General features: G+C 40.9%; 1 protein-coding gene across 9 annotated transcripts in view; it reads left to right on the top strand.

Moving 5' to 3' along the window:
• The window catches only part of LOC112301376 (zinc finger protein 177), a 36,031-nt gene extending 13,172 nt beyond the window's left edge, over window positions 1-22,859 (top strand). For 2 of the 9 annotated variants that reach the window (XM_071219185.1, XM_071219184.1), the window contains 7 exons: window positions 8,330-8,431; window positions 9,051-9,176; window positions 12,977-13,046; window positions 13,673-13,799; window positions 14,233-14,325; window positions 14,799-14,887; window positions 15,443-22,859. In XM_071219185.1, the coding sequence (XP_071075286.1) occupies window positions 9,127-9,176; window positions 12,977-13,046; window positions 13,673-13,799; window positions 14,233-14,325; window positions 14,799-14,887; window positions 15,443-16,555 (1,542 nt within the window). In that variant the 5' untranslated portion in view covers window positions 8,330-8,431; window positions 9,051-9,126 and the 3' untranslated portion in view covers window positions 16,556-22,859. Of the gene's footprint in view, window positions 1-2,119; window positions 2,272-8,293; window positions 8,432-9,050; window positions 9,177-12,976; window positions 13,047-13,301; window positions 13,575-13,672; window positions 13,800-14,232; window positions 14,326-14,798; window positions 14,888-15,442 lie in introns of those variants that run through there. The other 7 variants (XM_071219188.1, XM_071219189.1, XM_053910451.2 and 4 more) reach the window with 6 other exon arrangements.
• The last annotated feature ends 1,722 nt before the right edge of the window (window positions 22,860-24,581 follow it).

Below are 24,581 nucleotides of genomic sequence, written 5' to 3' on the forward strand. Positions count from 1 at the left end.
ACTCGACATTTAAGAACTCACAGTTGGGCGAAGCCATATCTATGAGGAATGGAGGAAAACATTCAGGAATTTCTCATGCCTCACTGACTGTATTAGAATTCTCAGGAGCTCTGGCTGGTGTGGCTCAATGGATTGAGTGCCAGCCTGTGAACCAAAGGGTCAGAGGTTCAATTTCCAGTCAGGGCACATACCTGGGTTTTGGGACGGGTCCCAGTAGGGGGCGTGCAAGAGGCAACTGCACATTGATGTTTCTCTCCCTTTCTCCTACCCTTCCCCTCTCTCTGAAAATAAATAAAATCTTTAAAAGTAATAAACTTTTTCAATCTGTTTAAAAGTTTTGTTGTTACTGATAAAGAGCACTGGAACTTCATAGGACCTCAGATCTCCTTTATACTCTTCAAAATTAAGCACCCAGTTATGGATGTTATATATATGATTATTTAATATCAGAAATTAAGGTAAAATTTTAAATATATACAATTCACCTATAACATAAATAACATTCATGAAAAATAACAATATTCCATAATAACCAAAAAAATGTCAGAAGTGACAAAAAGTGTCTTCTTGACCAACCCTTAGGCAGTCTCCTGAACCTTCTAGGTCCATTTGTATATTCTTCTAAACTCCAGTCATAGCAAGAACCCTAAGTCAATTAAATAATAGTTCACCATCCTCCATATCTGGTCACTTTCAATACGTAATCTAGTCCCCCATTATTTACCATCCTTCAACTGATTTCTCATCACCCTGCTCTGTCTTCAGCAACCATCCTGTTAGGTCAGTTTAGCCAGAATCCCCGTTACCTTTGATGTTTCCTTTTAGTAGTAATTTTCCATCCGTTAACCTCCCATGCTGCTCCTTGGCTATAACTTCCTGCTTGCCAGTGCTGTGTTTGGAGTTGAGACCAATCTCTCCAATGCTGTAAAATCATATTGCATTGGTCCCTCTACCTATCTTGATGGTCCTAAATATTAATTCTGCCTTACTATCTTTAACAAGTATTGAATTTTTTTTTCTTCAGCACCTTGCCTAAATTTCCCATAGTCATAGTACCCATTGTCCTGAAATATCCCATATTGGACATAGATACTCTAACAATGAATACCAAAGTTAAACTAAGTCTTTAACACTTATAACTGACTTGATAAAATGTGACCCCATGGGCCAACCCCCAGTTTAAAATGGTTAATATGGCCCAGTGTAATCTAAAACAGTCCTTAAGGGTTAAAACTTACTACATAAAACCTAATTAATGAAGGGGTGATTATTCCCCCCTGCTTCTCCTTTGACAGCCCAATTTTGTCTCTTCTTAAACCTGGAAAAAATAACAGGCACCTCATGGTGGAGTAGTATAGCCTTAATACTGTGGTTCCATACATGATGGCCCCCATTCCCGATACCCGATACTAAAATGACTGACTCCATTCAGTCAACAACCAGCAAACATTTTGCTCTTACAGATTTGACTAACCTGTTCTGTTCAGCGCCTATTACAGCAGCCTCTAAGCTGCAATTTCCCACCTCTGAAGGGACATGGTACACCTTTTCCAGGCTGTCCATGTACCTCAACACTTCGCCATCTATTTTTCTTTACTATATGAGTGGCATGATTACGAAGAGATTTTGTAAATCTCTTTATTTAATAGATGGCAGCTGGATTCTCATACCCACTTCTGCATTCAATTGTTTGCCATAAATTGTTTTTATTGAAGTATATATAGGAAATTTGGCTTCGGTGAAATACATAGTTGGAAGAGGGAGAAGTATTTTCAGATAAGTTTGAATATTCTTTGATATTTCACCAAAACTCAACTAATAGTTGCTTAAAGGTTAGTTGCACAATGGAATATGAAATTCTACCAGTGAACTCCCTACTTTGTTAAAGTCCTTTGCTTTGTACTTTAGACATTTTACCTATGCATAATTTGTGCTATCGTGTTATGGAAAAGAGTTAACTGCATTACACATATTTTTCTAATGTTGACCTATTTTGTTGTACAACATCAAACAAATAGCATCCACTAATACTGATTATGTCAGAAAAGTTTGTAAATGTTTGAGAAGTTGCCACAGTCATGGTCACAGATACAAGTTTTTCAAATTTTTCTTCTTCAAGGAAAACTGGATTTTTTTAAAGGGAGTGTGTGGCAGTGGAGAATACTACAGCTGTTGGTGCAACTTGCTGCCACTGCCTTGGTTTCTGCTAAGGCACCAGGACTTACCCACCACTGCTTGCATCATCAGTAGAAATACCAACATGATGAAAAGGTAAATAACTTAGAACTAGCATAAAAATAGTTTTGACCTCACAGACGCCCTAAAAGTGTCTCAGGTTCCTGGGCAGTCTGGAAACCACATTCTGAAAACCAGTATCATAAATCACTAGGTTTGGAGTGATTTATTACACAGCAGTAGTAATTATAACAAACTGATTCCCACTTTTTCTTCTTTATTATTAGTCTCTTCAATAGTCTAAAGAGTTGACTGGGAAGATTCCATAGCCCCATATGCTTCAGAGAAGCAAAGCCTCTGGATTTGCTCTTTGGCCAAGTAAAGCCTAGGCGTTAAGGGTTCAGATTCTGCAACCAACTGCTAGAGTGTGGGTCGTGCTGCTGTTGCTTTTGAGACGTGTGTCCTGTGTACTTGCCTTAGCATTTTTATTTATTGTTGTTCAATTAAGTTCTCCCCATTTACCCCCCCATTATTCTCCCGCTACCCTACCCACCCCCACCTCCCACATTCAGTCCTCCCCACCACGTTGTCTTTGTCCATGGGTCCTTTATACGTGTTCCTTGACAACCCTTGCCCATCTTTCCCCCATTATCCCCTTCCCCCCTCCCCTTTGGTTACTGTCAGTTTGTTCTTTATTTCAATGTCTCTGGTTGTATTTTGCTCACTTGTTTGTTTTGTTGATTAGGCTCCAATTATAGGTGAGATCATATGGTCTTTCACTTAGCATCATGTTCTCCAGTTCCATCCATGCTGTCAAGGAGGGTAGGATTTCCTTCTTTCTTTCTCCTGTCTAGTATTCCATTGTGTAAATGTACCACAGTTTTTTGAGCCACTCATTTACTGATGGGCACTTAGGTTGTTTCCAGCACTTGGTTACTGTAAATTGTGCTGCTATGAACATTGGGGTGCATAGGTTCTGTTGAATTGGTGTTTCAGGATTCTTAGGGTATAATCCCAGCAGTGGAATTGCCAGGTCAAAAGGCAGTTCCATTTTTTGTTTTTTGAGGAAATTCCTTACTGTTTTCCACAGTGGCTGCACCAGTCTGCATTCCCACCAACAATGTACTGGGGTTCCCTTTTCTCCACAACCTTGCTATCACTTGTTGTTTGTTGATTTCTGTATGTCGGGCAAGGGTTTGATCTCCAAAATACATAAAGAACTCACACAACTCCACACCATCAAGACAAACAATCCAATTAAAAAGTGGGAATGGGACTTCCGGCCTAGATGGAGGTGTAGGTAGATACACTTTGCCTCCTTGCACAACCAAAAGGACAATAACAAATTTTAAAACAAAAAATAACCAGAATTGACAGAAAATCGAACTGTATGGAAGTCTGACAACCAAGGAGTTAAAGAAGAAACATTCATCCAGACCAGCAAGAGAGGCAGAGAGGGCAGCCAGAGTGGAGAGGACTCCCAGCAAGGCAGCAGCTGGAAGAACCGGGGTGGCTGAGGCGAAGGCTGGTGAACCAGGCAGTTCCACATTTCCATGCAGATAAACCAGGAGGAATAACTAGGGAATGAGACAGACTGCGCAACCCAGGGTTCCAGCGCAGGGATATAAAGCCTCAAAACCACTGATCATAAAAACCTGTGAGGGTTGTGGCAGGAGAAACTCCCAGCCTCACAGGAGAGTCTGTTGGAGGGGCCCACAGGTCCTACGAAGTACACAAACCCACCTACCCGGGAATCAGCACCAGAAGAGCCCAGTTTGCTCTTGGGTAGAGGGGGAAGTGACTGAAAGCCAGCTGAGAGCCAAACAAGCTGCACTGTACTCTCTCAGACCCCTCCCCTGCATACAGCATCACATGTAGCCACATGGGTTGACCCACCTTTGCGAATACCTAAGGCTCCACCCCTTACTATGTAACAGGTGCACCAAGACAAAAATATATGGCCCAAATGAAAGAACAGATCAAAGCTCCAAAAACAGAACTAAGCAATGAAGAGATAGCCAACCTATCAAATGCTGAGTTTAAAACACTGGTAATCAGGATGCTCACAGAAATGGTTGAGTATGGTCACAAAATTGAGGAAGTAGTGAAGACTATGCAAGTGAAATAAAGGGAAATGTACAGGGAACCAAACAGTGATGAGAAGGAAACCAGGACTCAAATCAATAGTTTGGAGTAGAAGGAAGAAATAAACATTCAACCAGAACAGAATGAAGAAACAAGAATACAAAAAAAAAAAAAAAATGAGCAGAGGCTTAGGAACCTCCAGGACAACTTTAAACGTTCCAACATCCGAATTATAGGGGTGCCAGAAAGAGAAGAGGAAGAGCAAGAAATTGAAAACAGTGAAGGAGAACTTTCCCAATCTGGCAAAGGAAATAGACTTCCAGGAAGTCCAGGAAACTCAGAGTCCCAAAGAAGTTGGACCCAAGGAAGCACACACCAAGGCACATCATAATGACATAATCTGAGATTAAAGATAAGGAGAGAATCGTAAAAGCAGCAAGAGAAAAGGAGCCAGTTACCTACAAAGGAGATCCCATAAGACTATCAGCTGATTTCTCAAAAGAAACCTTGTAGGCAAGAAGGGGCTGGAAAGAAGTATTCTAAGTCATGGAAGGCAAGGACCTACATCCAAGATTACTCTATCCAGCAAAGCTTTCGTTTCGGGGAGGGCAGATAAAGTGCTTCCCAGATAAGGTCAAGTTAAAGGAGTTCATCATCACCAAGCCCTTATTATATGAAATGTTAAAGGGACTTATCTAAGAAAAAGATGATGATCTAAAATATGAACAGTATAATGACAACAAACTCACAACTATGAACAACAGAACCTAAACAAAGACATAAACTAAGGAAACAACCAGAACAGGAACAGAATCACAAAAATGTAGATCACATGGAGGGTTATCAGCAGGGAGGGGGAGGGAGGAGAATGGGGGAAAAGGTACAAGCATATTGGTAGGCACAAAATAGATGGGGAGGTTAAGAATAGTATAGGAAACGGAGAAGCCGAAGAACTTACATATATGACCCTTGGACATGAACTAAGGTAGGGGAATGCTGGTGGGAGGGGGTGTGCAGGACAGAGGGGAATAAAGGGGAGAAAAAAATGGGACAACTGTAATAGCATAATCAATAAAATATATTTTAAAAATGGGCCTTAGCCTTTCTTAAGACTCGTTTCTCATTTGTTAAATAAGATCAATAGTGAAACAAATGGTTTTGTTAGTAAGTATCAGTGGAAACTTTCTAAAAACAGTCATGACTCAAGGAGGGCCAGTGAGAAGAGCCCCTGGTTATTTTACACTTACCTGACACCGTGGGATGCCCTAAAAGCTTTCCATCAGCTCACTCGATCTTCATTACAGCCCTTTGAGGTGCCCATTGTTATTTCTCCATTTCTTCCCTAAAATGAATTAAAAGTTTCCCTGCACTTCTCCCCAACTGTGAGCAGTGGAGTCCCGGCTCCGCCTCCTGTTATTGACCCCGCCCCTCACCTCCCGAGAGCACTAGCGGAACTGCACATCAAGGACCAGCCTGAGACCGCAGTGTCATCTGCTTCTGCAGCCCGCATCTGACTGGGGCTTTTGTTAAACGCAAGCCCAGGTGCTGCCCAGTGGCCGCAGGTCTGCCGGGCCTTCCGGAGTAGAGAGGGGTCAAAAGCGTGGTTCCCAGTGCCGGCTGCTCCGGAGCCGCAGCATCCCGGGCCTCCGTTTCCTCCCAGAGCCAGGACCCGCTTGCTTCGCGCAGCCCTTGCTGAGGCTCCTCATGTTGCTGTGGGGTTTGGGCAGCCAGCCACCCTGGGCGTGGGTCTCTGACTAGAGGCAGGTGGAGAGAAGTGGACAGGGCGCGGTGGCTGGCCTTTTTTTCCTTACCCTTTCCTTCCCTCTTGAAATGTCCTCCCCAAATAAGACATTATTATTCCACAAGAAAGTGACCCTTCCTGTACCTCTTCCTCCATTAACGGCAGAGCTTGAAATACTCAACAATTCATGGAGGTCTTTCCCCCCCACCGCCACCTTTTTTTCCGGATTTGAGTTCTCTGTTATGTGGGTGCACCCTAGTTTCTTATTCATGGGACGACTGAGTTCCTATCTGAGTGGGCTTGCGCATGTTTCTTCATATTTCTAGACTAGAGTTGGTTTTTAGAAGCGAATTGTTGGGTTCTGTGTACTACTATTTCTAGATACTGCCAACTGTCCCCTCCACTAGGCTTGTTCTGTTTTGAGCTTTCACAATGTGTATTCCGAGTCCGGCATGCTACAGTCCTCTCAGGTTTCACACAGTTTATCCTTAGATTCTTTTGAGCATTTACATGTAGTCATTTCATCCGTGGGTAATGACAGGTTAATTCTTTCTCTACAGTCTTAGAAACTACTGTGTCTCCTTACCCTTGTCTCTCCTCCCCTTCCCAATTTGCTTTACTGGCTACAACTTCTACAGCTTAGTAGCAGGAGCCACCCTTGTCTTTTTCCATGTCTCAAAAAGGCCTTGGGTTTGCAACCGATAACTTAGGTATTTGCTCTACGTTTTGAGTACAATTTCAGATTAAAGGCATTCCCTTCAGTTCCTTGTTTACTAAGATTATTTTTATAATAGGTTTATTGAGATATAATTCACATATAATGCATCAATATAAAGTATACAATTCAGTGGTTTTTAGTATGTTCCCAGAGTTGTGCAACCGTCACAATCTAATGTTAGAACATTTTTGTTATCCCCAAAAGAAACCCCATACCCATTAGCAGTCTTTCCCCACTCCTCCCTACCCCCCAGACCTAGGCAACCACCAACCTTCTTTTTGTCTTTATAGATTTGTCCATCTAAACATGTCATATAAATAGAATTATACAATGTGTTTGTGATTGGCTTTGTTCATTTAGCATAAGGTTTTCAAGGTTCATCTAGATTGTGCCATGTAACAACACATAATTCCTTTTTATGGCCACATATAGTCCATTGTATAGATACATTTTATTTATCCACTCGTTATTGGATGACACGTGGGTTATTTCCAATTTGTGAATGTCATAAATAATGGCTACTGTGAGCGTTCTGTACAAGTTTTTGTGTGGACTTATGTTTTCATTTTTCTTGGATATATACCTAGGGTGGGATGGCTCGTTCATATGATAAATCCATATTTAACCGTGTGATGAAGCGCAGACTGTTTTAAGGTAGCAGCACCATTATACATGTCGATCAGGAAAATACAAGTTCTGATTTCTCCACATCCTCGTCAACACTTGTTATTTGTCTTTTTGATTATAACCATCAAAATGGGTATGAAGTGCTGTCTCATTGTGGTTTTGGTTTGTATTTCTCTTGTAGTCAATGATAAGCGTCTTTCATTTGTTCAATGGCCATTTGTATTTTCTTAAGGAAAATATTCAGATCTTTTGCCCATTTTTTGAGTTGTCTTTTAGTGAGTTGGCTAAGATTATTTTTGTCATGATGTAGTGTTGGGTTTTATCCAACATTTTTACTCTTATCACTGAGGTGGTCGGTCATACAGTTTTTTATATTGACCTATTAATGAAACAAATGATATTGATATTCTAATATGCCTTGCATTGATTATCTTTCTCATTTTTTCAGTATTTGGTTTGGACTGATTTTCTTTAGAATACAGGGCAGGGCAAAAGTAGGTTTACAGTTGTTCCAGTAGAAAATGATACAATAATTAATAAATAATAATGTAACAATAAACTGTGTTTCATGTACTCACAACTGTAAACCTGCTTTTGCCCCAATCCGTATTTATTTGTATCTGTCTATTAAAGAGATTTACCTATCATTTTGTTTCTTGTAAAGCCTGTGTTATGTTTGATATCAGCATTATACCAGTCTCAAAGAACATTCCATTCCCATTTATACTTTTAATCAAGGTAATCCCTTCAATAAGTCAAACTGGTTTGTTTGCCTCTGGCATGGCGGTGTAATAGAATACTCACAATGCAAACATGAGGTTGAGAATCATGGGCATTCTCATGTTTTGCATGAAGGTTAAATTAAATAAAACCTTCCAAATACCTTAATCTTTTTTTAATTGATTTTAGAGAGAGAGAAACATCAATTTGTTGTTCTGCTTCTTTAGGCATTCATTGGTTGCTTCTTGTATGTGCTCTGACAGGGGATTGAACCCGCAACCTTGGAATATTGGGATGATGCTCTAACCATCTAAGCTACCCAGCCAGGATCAAATACCGAATTCTTGCCTCATAGATTGCATAAGGTATTATTACGTCTACTAATATTTAGTAACATGCAAACATATGTGACTGAGTACATTGAAGTCTAGTTTAAGTAGCCAGAATCTTCATAAATGTGTCTAATCCCTGGAAGATTTTATATCTTTTTTTGTTTTTATTGTTATTCAATTACAGTTGTATGCCTTTTCTCCCGATTTTGTATCTTTTTACACTTGGTTTATTCAAATCAGAATCCTAACAGGGTCCCCACACTGTGTGTGTGTGTGTGTGTGTGTGTGTGTGTACCTTAAGTTTCTGTTTTATGTCCTTCTTAAAAAATCCATTCACTTATTGGAGATATCAAGTCATTGTCCTTAAAATACCCTACATTTTGCATTGGGCTCATTGCTGCTTCTTTGTGTTGTTTAACTTGTTAATTAATCTCTGTCTTTCTTATTAATAGTAATTAGTCTAGAAGCCTGATTAGGTTCAGGTTTCATTTCATAAATTCATTTGTAAACCTGAAGAAGATACTTAAACTGGATTTAGAATTCTGGGTTGATGGTTATTTTTTTCTCAGCACACTGAGGTTTTGTTCTGCTTTCTTTGGACATCCACTGTTGCTCTTGAGAAGTGAGCCACCAACTCGTTTTTCACTTTTAGGTGACTTGGAACTTTTCCCTGGCTGCTTTTAAGATTGTGGGGGTGGAAATCAAACACCAAGGAAGAAAATCATATAATGAATCTAGGTATGGATTTCTTTTTCTTCATTCAGCTTAGGATCCAAAGGTTAGTGTCCTTTTCTAATTCTAGGAAATCTTAGCTAATTTACTATCAAATGCTGCTAACAAATTCTAATCTAATGGTTAATCCTTGCATTGAGTTTCTAACTTTAATGAGTATATTTTTTATTTCTAAATATCATGCTTGTTTTTCAAAATCGCCTGACCATTCTTATCGTGTCTTGCTCCATAAACATCCAAGTTACTCTTAATTCCTTTAAGCGCGTTAAGTGTAGTTTCTTATAGTCCATGTCTAACAAGTCTAGTAACTGCAGTGTTTTCTTCGTCCTGCGGCCTGTATTCTGGTTGCTTCTTATCCATGGCACATTGTGTACTTGTGTTGGATAATTTTATTAGCTGTGACCTCCTAATTTACTTCAAACTTTGAATGTGGGAATTCTTCGAGGCCTGGTTTGAAGTTAAATTTTCCAGCGGTAAGTCCATTTTTCACACCAATTGCCTGAGGGCAATGCCACCTACCAACCTCTGTAACTGAAAGTATTCTCTTGAGATGTTTTGGACTACATGAATAATGTGAATTTGGATTGAAACCTAAGATTTTCTTTTTCTACTATATCTGGTGCCAAGGCCTAGACAGTACATTTTATTGCCCTCCTCTTCTGTATAGAAGGTTTTCTTTCTTTAAAACTTGTAATTATGGATTTTCAAACATACTCAGGAGTAGAGAGTACTATGATGAAACCTCTCTGTACTTATCAGCCAGCTTCAGTGATTACCAATATCCTGCCATTTTAACACATCTGTTCTTCCCTTTGCTTACTATTGTAACTGAGTTTTATTTTCCTGGAGCATGCTAAAACAAATATCTGACATCATATCACTTCATTCATAATTTGAGTTGTTTCATAATTTGAGTTGTACCTCTAAAGAGGACATCACAAGGATACAACCAAAATAACTCAGTTTGGTGCTAAGAGGAAGAAGAACTGTTACAGAGGAAGAGACATGGAAGACAATCCATTAATAAAAATAAAATTTTAACTAGGTTCTAGCATTATCACAATACTGTGATCACACAGCCACCCCCCCACCCCCCAATTAACAAAGCTTCTTGATATTATCAATGGCCTTTAGCCAAAGACCACCAGGGACACACTTATAGTTAAACAAGTTGGGTTTATTCCTCATTGCAACAGGCAGAATATATACCATGGTGAATGGTGGGACATCTCAGGAAGAGCATGTGAGGAAAGAATTAAAGTATGTGAACCTGTGTTAGGGGGTTTGGGGGGAGGGTTCTGGGTTGGATGTCAGGAAGCGAGGGTAATTGTATGATTGGGTATCTTAGCAAAGTTTACCTAGAAGGGGACAAAACTAGACTGAAGTAAAGGTGTCATTGATAAACAAGCAGCAGTCATTTGTGTTACCCAGAAAAGGAGGGCGGTGTTCGGTCCTCTTTGAGGCCTGGCTGCTTATGTTTTGCCTATGTTCAGACATGACTACAGAGTGGCCTTGTTTTTCCCTTAATATTTCGTGGTCACACAGTGGCCTTGTCTACTGTTGCTGTTGTGAAATTGTTTATATCGAACAGAAGACCCAAACATAACTGGATGTCAGGGCTGCTTTTCTCCTTATCAATATCACATAACGCCCTGTCTGTATTCATTTCACTCCAAATGTCTCAGGATGTGTTTTTACAGTTGGTGTTGTTGGAATCAAGATTTAAGGTACACGCGTTGCAGTGGATAGTTATGTGTCTTAGTGATTGTTCCCCCATCCTCTTTCTACCCCAAACTGGGTTGGCTAATTGTATGCTCAGGTGTCATTTAACATGTCTGAGTCTCTCCTCTTCCCCTTCCTCCCTAAGCAGTTAATTAGATTAAAGGGTTTGTCAGATATTTTTCAATAGCTGGTGCTGTTTCTCATCACATCATGTCAGAACTCACATGATATCTAGACACCTCTTCTGTCGTGTTAGGGTTTATCAGTTGATTCTGGTATCAGCTTGATCCTTCATTTATAAAATTCTTCATCTCATTTATAGAGTCTTAAATTATTACCTAATTAGTAGGATTCCTTATTAATTACAAAAGGAAAAGGGTAACTTAATGGAAAATCCTGGTTCATACCACTTGAACCACGTGATCGAAGTTACCACCGATAATGAGACAAACCAGCATCAATGCCCCCTGAAGCGATGTGCTGAGGAGGACACACAGCAGTTATCTAAAACTTCACCCAAAAATGTACTCGCCAAATCTAGTCCAAGAAAACATCAGCTAAGCCAAAACTAAGGCACAGTCTGTAAAATAATTCGGCCTGGACTTTCAAATCTTCAAAGATGAATAAAAGCTGAGGGCTTGATCCAGATTACAGAAGAGTAAAGAAACATAGTTTGAGAGTATCAGCTAAGTGGGAAATTTAAAAAGTGATTGCTATAAAGTTACATTATTGGTCCAGTTCATGAAATTCTGCGTAAGGGCTGTGTGGTAGACAGTAATATGAAACCTGTGTTAAGTGTTCCTGATCTTCATTATTGTGGTTATGTTCGAGAATGCTCAAGTTCCTCTGACATTCTTAAGGATGTAGTAGAAAAGGGTCTTGGCATCTGTAGTTTCCTTTTAAGGAGAGTCCTCTCAGTAGCCCCTACAGAGAGGAGAAAGAGAAAGGAAGCCGAACAGAACTTTAACAGTTGGTGAACGGTCATGTAAAGAGTTTGTGGAAGCTGATCATATTCTCCCCATTCTTACAACTTTTCTTTAAGTTGAAATTTTTTCAAGTTAAAAAGTTGAAAACAGCCCTGGCTGGGTAGCTCTGTTCGTTAGTGTCATCCCAGTACACAAGGTTGTGGGCTCAGTCCCCTGTCCAGGCATACACAAGAATCACCCAGTGAATGCATAAATGGAACAACAAATAGATGTGTGTGTGTATGTCTCTCTCTCTCCCTCTCCCTCTCTCTCTCTCCCCACCCACCCTCAAAATAAAAAAAAATTTTAAGGTGAAAATAAACATCGCGATTCACATCTCACCTAATATTTTAGTAGCCATTGATTGTTGTCACCTAGATCCAGTCATTCATTAGTGGTTGCAGAATGATGACTTTCCAGTTCTAGCATTTTCTTCATAATAAATGAAGCTTCTGATAAAGCTTCTATGGTTCTTCTATAGAGGAAAATTTTCTCTTATCACAACTTTTGGTAATGATAAAATATTCTTCCTAAAGGAGGGGTGACACATGCTTGATTCTTCTCCTTTTATGAATTTTCAGAATAATGACTTGCTATCCTGGCCACCTTCACTAGCAATCATTGAGGGTCTTTTATTTTAGTATCATTACAAACTCATGATTTTGTTTTACATTTGATATATATTAATGGACTTCAGGCATTTTTCTGTATTAAATTGTTCCATCCAAAGCCAGAGGAGTCCTTTTAAGTGTCTTCCTGACTCAACCCCATCAGCCTTTGATAAGCTCCTTGCTTTCTGGTGTCAGATGTTCCAGGATCATCATGCATATTTACTGTTCTACACTAGACTCAGCTATTTCCCAAATGAGTCCTAGTTTCTCTCACAGCCAGAAACTAGGACTCATTTGGGAAATTACTGACTCTAGGTTTCCTGTGGTTCAGTTTAGGAAAAAATTTAAAAAGAAAAAAATAATAAGAAGTACATACACTTCTATTCCCAATTCCTAATTGTTCTTGGACAAGGAGATAAAATGTTGAGTGAACTGTTGATGTGCAAGTGTATGCAGTTACTCAGAAGCTGTATAAGGAAGCTGGCAGGTCTGTGGATGTTGAAGGTCTGTCAGGATGAGACTTTTATGGCTCCTTTCATTTTCTCTAGCTCTGCCTGGTCAGCAGGGAGTCACAGAGGAGGAAGAATGGATGTGGAATTGCTGACAACTTGGTCACAGGTATATAGGAAATTACTCTCTTTCCAAAAACAGGCATTGCTCTTCCCAAAGGACACATCTTTTGCCCATGACTCACAGCTTCACAGCCCTACTGGGCTGACCTCAGGCTTCCCCAATTCTCTGGGCTTCTTAGAATGAGAGAGAGAATGCCTTAGGAAAGCCTTCTACTACTGTAACATTAGTTATATTTTTTTACAGACAATCCTCCAGGTTGAGTATTAGTTTCATATTCTGCAGGGTGCAATGAAGGAAAGAGAGTTTTCACTGGGAATATTATTTATTCATTTTCCAAATATGCTTTCTCATCCCGTTGTACACTTAGTCTGTACTGGGTCTTGAATAAGACCCGAAGAGTGCTCAGAACCTAGGCGTGGAAATGTCAGGTCAACTGTGTGTTAGAAAAGCTGCTCAAACCATGAGCCTGAATGAGACAGCCCAGGGGGTGAGAGTGAAAAAGGAAAGTTCCAAGAACTGAGCCTTGGGGCAGACAGTGAGAGGCCTCTGAAGCATGCCTCAGCTTCCTGTGCAGTGAGTCTCCCCCAGCCCTGGCAGCCTCACCCTCCCATTCTCCTACTTCAGTGTTAGAGATGGTCCTTGGCTGAGCCAGAATGTGTGTGATGTTTTAGGACTTGGTGACCTTTGAGGAAGTGGCGGTGGACTTCTCCCCGGAGGAATGGGCACTGCTGGGCCTCGCTCAGAAAGTCCTGTACAGAGATGTGATGATGGAGAACTTGAGGAACGTGGCCTCAGTGGGTAAGATTGGCCTGATTTCTTCATTTCTTCACACAGTACATCGTTTATCACATAGTGTGTTCCAGGATCTCTGAAAGGAATAACAGTATGTGATGAACACAAAAGGGATGGTCCCTGCCCTTGTGGGGCAGTCTCATGGCTTCCCAGGAAAATGCACTGATTTCATTTTCTCTCTCATTACAAGATTTAGGTAATTTGCATTGTATATCTATCTGATTTTGGCCTTGGATTTCAAGGCTCAGTCCCATGTGAGACATGGAATGTGGGTGGTTGTTTTGGGGCCCTGTGAAAGATCTCTGATCTGATCTGTTTGCTGCTCCTAAGGTCGCACTTGCCTGTCTACTTGAGACCAGAGTGTTGGCATCAGGTTTATGGAAAGATTTCTTGCCTCCTTCACAGTGCCCCAAAATCACACGTCTTTTCCCATGGGCAGGGTATCATCTCTGCAAACACAGTCTGGTAACTGAAGTAGAGCAGAAAGAGCTGAGGACGGAGGAGAGAAGAAATCTCCAAGGTGGCTGTTCAGGTGAGCCCCGGGCAGAAAGGACTCATTGTGTGGAGCAGCCATAGCTGGTGGGGGTGGTCCATTTGAGAATGTTGGTGTGGGAAGCAGAGGCTGAGGCCATTGTGTGCGCTTGCCTTCTTTCACCATCTCTCCTTTCATTCATTTTTGGTTTGGTGTCAGAGAAAGACTTTTAATTCCTCTTTCAAATTCACATCTCCTTGAATACATTTGTTCAGTTCACCCTACTTTGCTTTGATACCCTCTCTTATTTTTTCAAGCCTCCAGAATCCATTCTAAGTAAAATACTTCCCATTTCCACTGCTTGCTCCTGTCATAGGAACTAGTCCCTAAAATAGTGACTCTGGTCATGACTCTTTCACATTTTTTCTGTACTTAGTGTCATTATTTGAAAACATATCTATTGGGTGCCTGCCTTCTTGTTTCTTTCATCCCTACTTTTTTTTCCAGTAGTTATAAAAATTTTACTCCTTCAGTTTCAGACTCAGCTACTCAACTTAAACCAAAAAATGCAATTCCTATGCAGAATGTTGCTGGGGAAAAGACTTCCGATGGCATAAAAATGGTAAGATTCACTAGGGATAATTTCTGGGGTTTTATAGCAGGAAAAGTCTGTGAATTTCAATAAATTAAAACAGCAGCAGCACCCACACAAGGCGAGACAGTTGAGGCAAGTGACATTCACTCACCAAAAAGCTATCTCAGTAAAGACTTCATGAATCTCACAAAATTGGAGAAATCTCCAATCCATCCTCAACACTTACTGCCTCACAGTAATCAACTTCACAGAGAATACCAAAGAACAAACATTTACTTAAATGTGATTTTTGTTAACTATTTAATACATAATTCATTTATGCCTTACTCACAATTACAAAATCTCTGTAACTAGGATGATGCCCTTTGATAGGAATGAATACAATGGAACCTTGGGAAGCATTCAACTCATTCAACTTGAAAGAATCAATACAGCAAAAATGGCACATATGCCCTAAAACTGGTAAAAATGTCAGTCATAATACGGTACTTCCTATATGTGGCAGAATCCGCATGGCAAAGAATTCTCATAAGTGTAATGAAAGTAAAGGCCTTAGGTCACCTCTTATTCCTTATTCAACAGGCAACAACTTGCCCTGGTGAGAAACCCTTGGAATCTGATCACTGTAGAAAACTCTTCAGAAAGAACTGTCCCCTTATTGGTACAAGGTATTGCAAGGGAGAGAAATGCTGCAAATACAAAGAATATGGGAAAGACTTTGGCCATCCCTTAACTCTTCGGAGTCATGTGAGTACTCACACCAAAGAGAAAACTTTTGACTTTAATGGTTGTGGCAAAGCTTTCAATCGAGAGTCCTCCCCTAGGGAGCACTTCAGAACTCCCACCAGAGAGAAACTTTACGAGTGTAATCAGTGTCTTGCATCTCTCAGTTTGCAGCCTTCCTTTTCGGTGCGTGTGCAAAAACCTATTGGAGAGAGACTCTGTGACCGCAGTGACTGTGGAAAAAGATCTTCCCACAGTGTGCACGAAAAATTGTGTACTGTGGAGGAAAACTCAAAATGTAACGAACAGGGGAAGGTTTTCACAGGCCCCTGGTCCCTTCAGAAACGTGTGAGACCTCCCACTGGAGAGAAACCTTTTGAATGTAATGACTGTGGGAAAATCTTCATTTTTCACTCTTCCCTCAAAAAACATGTGAGATCACACACTGGAGAGAAACCTTACGAGTGTGATCATTGTGGAAAATTCTTCAGCCAGAGTTCTCATCTTAATGTGCACAGAAGAACGCACACTGGAGAGAAACCCTATGACTGTAAGGAATGTGGCAAGGCTTTCACCGTGCCCTCATCCCTGCAAAAGCACGTGAGAACCCACACTGGAGAGAAGCCCTATGAGTGCAGCGACTGTGGGAAGGCCTTTATTGATCAGTCATCCCTTAAGAAACATCAACGCTCTCACACTGGAGAGAAGCCTTATGAGTGTAATCAGTGTGGAAAATCCTTCAGCACAGGCTCTTACCTTATTGTGCACAAGAGGACACACACTGGAGAGAAAACTTATGAATGTAAAGACTGTGGGAAGGCCTTTAGGAATTCCTCTTGCCTGCGGGTCCATGTGAGGACTCACACAGGGGAAAAGCCCTATAAATGTGTTCATTGTGGAAAAGCATTCAGCACCAGCACTAACCTTATAATGCACAAGCGAATACATACAGGGCCAAAGCTGTATGAATGAAATGGCTACAGGCTAGCCTTAAGTGGTCCTTCACACCTCACTCTGCATTTTAGAACTCACACTGGAGAGAAACCTTTGGTGACCAATGTTGAAAGACATATTATACTGGGCCCAACCTTGTAAGTGTTAGAGTTCTGTGATTGTCTTTATTGGTGAGGGTTTCATCCTTAAAGTGTGACAACTCATCAGTTGATGAGTATTAAATGTAGTGTAGCACTCTAAATTTCCCTTGATTTACATCACAAAAGTTTTGATAGATAATGTTTTCACTGTAACTTAGTACTAAATATTCTCTACTTCTCATCAAAGTGTCTTGGACATTAGGTTATTTAGAAATGTGTTTTTTAATGTGCAGACTCTGCCTATTTTAGTTATACATTTCTAATTTAATTGCATTGTGCATTGAATATATGGTCTTCATGATGTAGATTCTAAATGCCATAAATTCAGACAGAAAAATTGTTGCTTGGAGATTTGCTTTGTGGCCTAATATGTCAGATACAACAAGTTGCTGTCCCAAAATCTGTTGCCATTTGTGACTGCAGCAAGTCACTTTAAGTCACTGCCCTTCCTTCCTTAAAATAACAATTACAATTGTGTTCAAGTGGGCAGTATGCAGAGTTTTTTAAGGACTCATCTCCCAGCTTTCTTTGCAGCTATGAGTGCCAACAAGCCCACAGTCCTGTCCAATAAGAAATAGTGAGAGGTCACCACGTGTGGCTTTTAAAGAAAGAGGAGCATCTCATCTGGCATTTTCACTTTACCATTTTTCCTTTATCTTATTTCTTCTTCTTCCTTAGAAAAGAAACCAAAAGGATGACAGTCATAGGCTACCAATTACACAACAGGGATATAAAGTATTATTTGGCTGTACCAACCCTGGGTTGCCTATTTCTGGACTTCCTGTAACATGAAAAATAAATAAACTCCAAACTGGTCTAAACCTGTCTTGTAGAAAGGTTCTGTTACAAGGAATTTCAGTCTCAATTGATAGGTCTCACATGTGACCAGGTTTTATGGATCCTACAAGCATGGTTGAAAACAACATGTATTCTGTAATTGTCAGATATAACAGATTTGTATGATGGATAAATCTTACTGTTTATTAAATCTATATCATTACAAACCATATCTCTTGATTAACCAATGGTCATTGGCACCCATTACACCAATAGGAACCCCCAGTTTGGGGTACAGTGAGGAAAAAGACTTTATTCAGTGCAAAACAGCTGAATCATGATACAGCCCAACTGTGGAACAGCTTAATAGTGATATAGTTCAATTACAAAGCAGCACAATAGTGGCTGTGAAAAGGCCTTGGGGTGAGGCCCCTCTTTGGCTAGGCAGCTCTGTTCTGCTCTGGTCTGATCCCCCTTCTCTGGCTCCAAGCTGCGCTGCTCTGCTCTGCTCCAGTGAGACATTTTCTATGTTTTAGCTCCAGCCAGGGAAAAGCAGCCTTGTCTTCAGTGGAATGGGACAGTGCGCACTCAGAAGCAGAGGGGAGCTGACTGAAATAGACAGAAGTCCTGCCCCTGGTCTGTGATTGGTCCATCTTCATGCAGATGAGGACTCCAAATTCTAGCTGTTTGATTGGTCCAAAAAGCATTGTTCTGATTGATTGGTGAAGATGTTGATAGGGATATGGCTACACAGCTCCAATTGGACAGGGAAGCCTCAGTCCCATTGTTTGAAACAGGATTCCAGGACCTCCTCTATAAGGGCTGGCTCAGATAGCAGGAACACAGTGCAGGAAGGCAGTTCAGTGCAGGCTTCTCCATGGAGTGCAGTTTGTGTCTGAGGCCCTGTTTAAAAACAGCTGCTGGGCTCTTTTATTTTATTTTATTTTATTTTTTAATTTAAGGCCAGTTAAGCCATGAGAGGCCCTTCTTAGTAGGTATCTTTTTTCTCAGGGTCCACACAACTTACCCTCAAACAGTTCACAAAAAAAATGTATTTCTTTATCTAGAGAGAGAGCACCAACATTCAAAATGCTAAAATGGATGAATCTACTTCAGTACTGGACCAACTGTGGGATAGGCGCAGAATCAGCAAGAAGTGTCACTCCTGTGGATTGGCTATGGGCAGCAGATTGGAAAGTTCATGTGTAAATAAGAAGTGGAGGCTCCTGGAGCTCAACAAAATCTAGGGTTCCTCTAGCCAGATGGTCTCAGTATTCTCAGTGCACAGCTCTGGCTCTTTCTGGAAGGATGTGCTCCTCAGAAGGGGTCACACCTTTTTCTTCTTGAGAATTCCTAGTATCTTCACTGATAAACTTTCTCCACTTAGATTTTGGAACACCAGCTCTCCTAGTTTCCTGCCTCATCACTGGTCTCTCCTGCCCAGGCTCTTTACGGGTGACTCCTCTCCCAGAGCACCCCAGGGCTCTCTCTATGGTTCTCCTTCATATTCACACTTGCTCCTTCAGTATTTATATGTCTATGACCCTCCAGTTTTTGCCTCCAGTACAGACTATATCACAAACTGCAGATTCCACTGAGATGTCAAACCTGTCCATATTTTTTTTTTGTGGTAAAATATACATAACCTAAAATTTACCATTTTTAAAGATTTTATTTATTTATTTTTGGAGAGAAGGGAAGGGAGGGAGAAAGGGAGAGAAACATCAATTTGTGATTGCCTCCTGCGTGCCACCCCTGGGGACCCAGCCCACAACCCAGGCATGTGCCCTGACTGGAATCGAACCACAGACCCCCTGCCTCACAGTCTGGCGCTCACTCCACTGAGCCACGCCAGCCAGGGCATTTTAACTGTTTTTAAGTGCACAGTTCTGTGGCATTAAATACATTTATATTGTTCTGCAACGATCACCACCATCCATCTCCAGATATTTTTAATCTTCCCCAAACGTAAATGTGTACCCAATAAACACTGACTCCCCGTTCTCCTCTCCACACACCCCCTGGTAATCTAGATTAACCTTGCTGTGTAATGAATTTGACTATTCTAGTTATCTAATATAAGCAGAACTTTATACTATTTCTCAATTTGGAATATCTCAATTTGGACATTTCAAAGGGAACATTCTAAAGTTCTCTTTCTTTCCCAATTTGCTCCATTCACAGCCCTCCCTGTCTCAGTGGAGGCACTTCCGTCCTTCCAGTTGCTCAGGCCCCAAACCCTGAAGACATTCTTGGCTTCTCTCTCTTACACCCATATCCTCACTGACAACAAATCCTCTTGCCTCTACCTTCAAGATATAGACCAACTGACGACTTCTCAACCCTTACACTGCTATCCCCACCCTGGTCCTAGCTATATATATCACGCCTGGATAGCATAAGTCAGCTCCAACCAGGCAGCCTCACACCTTACAACCCAGCAGCCATAATGGTTTTTTAAAGTCCCAAGTCAGATCATGTCATGTGTCTCCCCTTTATGACTCCCCAAGCTACTCAGTAAATGAAAACAAAAGTCCTTCAGTGACAGAGAAAACCTCACGTGTTGACCCCTGATACCTGTCCCCCCTCTTAGCTAATATGCCCCCCCACTGGCTCTGCTCCAGCCACACTGCCCTCAGAAAACCTCCTACCTCAGAGTCTTTGTATTAACCTCACCCTCTGCCTGTGGCAGTTTCCCCAGATATACACTCACCTAAATCATTCACCATCTTTACAAATGAGGTTCTCAATGAGGTTTACCATTTTAAATATGACAACCTGCTTTTACCCACATCCCTGAACTTCTGTATCCTGTTGTAGTTGAGTCTAAAATAATGACTGACACATAGTAAATAGTAAAAATAGGTTTGATAAATTGAATAAACAAATGTGGTTCTGAAGGGGCCGCCAGTCATATTGTCTCCTGGCCATGGCTGATTGGCCAGCATGGAAAGAAGATATGCCTATACCAATTAGAGTCTTTTTCTAAGGTTTGTTTTTTTTTTTTAACACATAGGAGCTTAAATAAATCTAGTTTCTGTTACATAGTGAAGCTACTGAATGTGAGTAGTAAGAGCTACTGTTTCCCATGTCTCTTTTTATGTAGAGGTAACCAGTCTGAGAAAATAAAGCTGATCATCAGAAAGGAAATCCTCATGGTGTTTCAGCCCCTGTGTTCAGCGGTGCCTGTACAGCTGAGTCTCCGCTCACCTAGGATCAGATGAACTGGCAGATTCTCTTTCCTGTCACTTGCCCCCAAAGCACACCTGTGTAGTGCAGCCTCATCTTTATGAGTCAGTATCATGAGATGGGCATACTCAATGAAAATCAGCTCAAGACTTATGGATCAATTGCTGGCAAGTTTTATATCACATATATCTCCTGTCATAGGTTGAATAATACCCTCCCAAAGATTTCCACGTGCTAATCTCTGGAGTATTTAAAAACATTACCTTGGATGGCAAAAGGCACTTTGCAGATGTGATTGAGTCAAGTATCTTCAGACAGGGAGATTTTCCTGAGTTACCTGGGTAACTTCAGTGTAATTACAAGGACCCTTATAACAGGAAATCGGAAGGGCTAGAGAGAGATTTTAAAATGTTACGCTGTTGAGTTTGAGGATGGAGGAAGACACCCCAAGCTAATGAATGCAAGAGATCTCTAGAATTAAGAAAAGGCAAAGAAACAGATTCTTCTCTAGAGCCTCCAGAAGGAAAGCGGCCCTGCTAATATGTTAGACTTCTCACTTCCAAAGTTGTAAGATAATAAATTTGTGTCATTTTAAGCCACTAGACTTATGGCCATTTGTTATAGCAGCAATAGGAAACTAATACGCCTCTCTTGCAAAATCTGTCTTATTGCCACTGGCTGGGCAGGTTCCCATCATCTCTCCCGTGGAATACTTCAACAGCCTCCTAACTGTCCCCTCTGCCTTCAGTGTGACACACGCATACCAATCCTAAATTTTTCATATTGTACCTATGGTTACGGCATGGCCCTGGTGCTCAATTGCTTTTAAAAGCCTTAATATGTCAAGTTAGACACTCAATAGTCTGTCTTACACCTACCTATCTAGGCTTATTTCTACTAACTTAGTCATAAGTTCCAAATATTCTCTTGAAATGTCTTACTATTGAATGTCTCCATGTTTATGTGTATGTAGTTCCTTCTTCCTCTAATTTCTACTCTCCTGTCCTCTCTCCTTCCTACCCAAATCCATTCTTCAGTTAAATTCCTACTGATTATGTGTTATTCAATGCTCAAGTATAATCTCCCACTAGAAGTTGTTTCTTAATCCCAAGTATTGGTGAAGATGTGGAAAAACAGACCCCTTCATTTGTTACTGGTGGGCATGTAAAATGGCACCTCCATGTTCAAAAAGTTTGGTTTCTTTTTTTTTTTTTTTAGTTTAAAACAACAGAAATTTATTCTCTCACTATTTAGGAGGCAAGAAGTCTGAAATCAGGGTGTCAACAGGGTTGGCTCCCACTGATGGTTCTGAGGGAGAATCTGCCCCACACCTTTCTTTCAGCTTCTGGTGGTTGTGTACAGTCTTTGGTGTTCCTTGGCTTATGGCTGCATTGATTCAGTCTCTGCCCGTGTCTCCATATGGCCTTGCTTCCTATGTCTTTGTGTGTCCTTTTCTCAGTTTGGTAGTTTCTTAAAAATTAAACATAAATTTACCATATGACCCCGTAATATACTTCAAATTATCTACCCCAAAGAAATGAAGACACAGGTCAACACAGAGACATGTATTCAAATGTTGATAATATTATTATTTATAATAACCTAATCTGGAATGCCTAAACAGCTATCAGCTGGTAAATGGATAAATAAAATGTAGTACAACCATGTATCAGAATACTATTCTGCAGTTATCAGGAACAACATACTGATACATATTTTCCACATGGATAACCCTCAAAGATCATTATACTAAGTGGAAGAAGCCAGATATAAAAGATCATGTTATATAATTCCACTGATAAACATACATCTAGAAAAGTCCATTTTGTAGAGACAGAAAGTAGATAAGTGGTTGCCTAGCAATGAGGTGGGAGTGGACATTAACCACAAATTGGTACAAGGAAACTGTTTGGGATGATCAAAATGTTCTAATATTGGATTGTGGTGATAGTTGCCTAACTCTATAAATTGAATAGAGGTATTGAATTTATACTTTCAAGGGGTGAATTGCAGGGTAAGTTATACCTTGATAAATCTGTGAAACAAAAATTTTTCAGTTTTCTCTGAAATTAACTCAAAGTGAATTGAAAACTATTACCTTTGTTTTCCACAGGTTCTATTACATCCAAATTTATTATGCTTACCACTCTGTATTGCCATCATGGTTACATCTCTGGTCCCCTCTTCAATTTGTATACAGCAGACAATAAATACACAGTTGATGGAACTTAATAGAATCAAAGTGAATTGAAGCCACATTGAGTATGATTTCTCAGTAATTTGAAGATCTTACTATACACCTACTACTTGCTTGCTTGCTTTTTCTTTCTTTTTTTTCCCCAAAACAACTTAGTTTCATTCATAATATTGTTTGATACCCTTCACAGCTTTATCACTGGTCTTGGTTTGAGGACTACAAGAAGCAGACACTGAGCCAAAGATTCATGTATAAGCACTTTAATGGAAGGAGCAAAGAACATGGAGCATGGGTTTGGCAGAGGAGATGTGATACAGAGAAGAAAATACATCCAATAAAACTTATGTTACATCAGTTCCCACAGTGAGTAAGCAGAATTTTCATCCTGTAGGGGAGTTCTGGAAAGTGGCACAAGATCCAAACTTCAGAATTATCCCAGCTGGGGTGTGAGGTGCATGTTATACCCTGCACCTCTCCATGTGGAGCAGTCCCTCACAGAGCATGATCCCTGTCACTTCTGCCATCATGCACTGGGAAAAGGAGATTCCACTGGGCACTGACCATGGCCATCAGGCTGGTATGCGACGGAGATATGGAAAGGATCTCAGAAAACATGGGAGCAGTGCTGACTGCAAACTTAATTCTATCAACATTCTTCTCAAAATGCGGACTAAGTTCTGAATACACTTTACAACGTGTGTAACTAGCATTCCTGATGACACCTCCAGAGTGTACCCTCCCCCAAAGATAAACCGCTTGACACAATGTTTTTTTCTACTATATTCATTATTAATGTGTTTTAGGATCTTGGGGTGTATCTTTAAACTACAATGATGGGAAAGCAAAGAGGAAAGGAATAAAAAAGAAAGGAAGGAAGAAAAAGGGCTAAGACTGAAGCAATATCTAAGACTTATCCTATACAACATATTAAAATGAATCACCTGATGCATTTGGAAGGAAGATGGCAGAAGAGTGAACGGAAGTTCAACACTAATAACCTCCCAGGACCAATCTGCAATTACAACTAAATTATGTAGAAATCACCCAGAACAAAGAACTGAGCAATAGCAAGAGAGAAGCCTTATAACCATGGACAGACAAAAGAATCAGCTTCAGCACAATCTGCCTGGTAAGGAGTATGATGGGGACTCAAGAGGGCTGGCTGGGCGCCCACAGGTGGCAGAGCCAGAGTGATAATTAAGCGGCCAGTTGGATCCCCCTGAGAAGAATGGGGTCTACACCCTAAGCTGGGATCCCCAGCCTAGAGCACCAGAGCCTGAAAAGTACACAGATAACAAACAGAAGCGAAAAGTGGCAGGGTTGCTCTCTGCCAGAGACAGATGGCCAGAGTTGCAAGAACTGTTTAAAGGGTGCTCAAATTTTCATTTGCAGCCACTTACCCTAGTCTCTGGCAAAGGTGAGGGCACAGTGGGCTGGAGACACTTGAGGAGAGACTGGGAACAGAAGCTTTTGGGGGAGAACTGAGGGAGTAGACACTGGGATCCCAGTGCGATATCATCTCCCACATGGCAGCAGTCATCATGCTCAGGCAGACCACTCCCCTCCGAGTGGCAGCAGTCTGAGGGGAAACAATAGCCCCAACCCAAGGAGGGTCTCTGCCCAGGACCTGTAGTGCTTAAGCCACACTGCTGAATGCTAGTGACCAGATTAACAACCAAAGGAGACAGAGCCATATACAGTAGATCCCTGGCAAAGGGGGCGCAGATAGGACTAGAAACAC

This window comes from Desmodus rotundus, chromosome 9 (assembly GCF_022682495.2).
Source record: "Desmodus rotundus isolate HL8 chromosome 9, HLdesRot8A.1, whole genome shotgun sequence".
NCBI classification, from domain to species: Eukaryota; Metazoa; Chordata; class Mammalia; order Chiroptera; family Phyllostomidae; genus Desmodus; species Desmodus rotundus.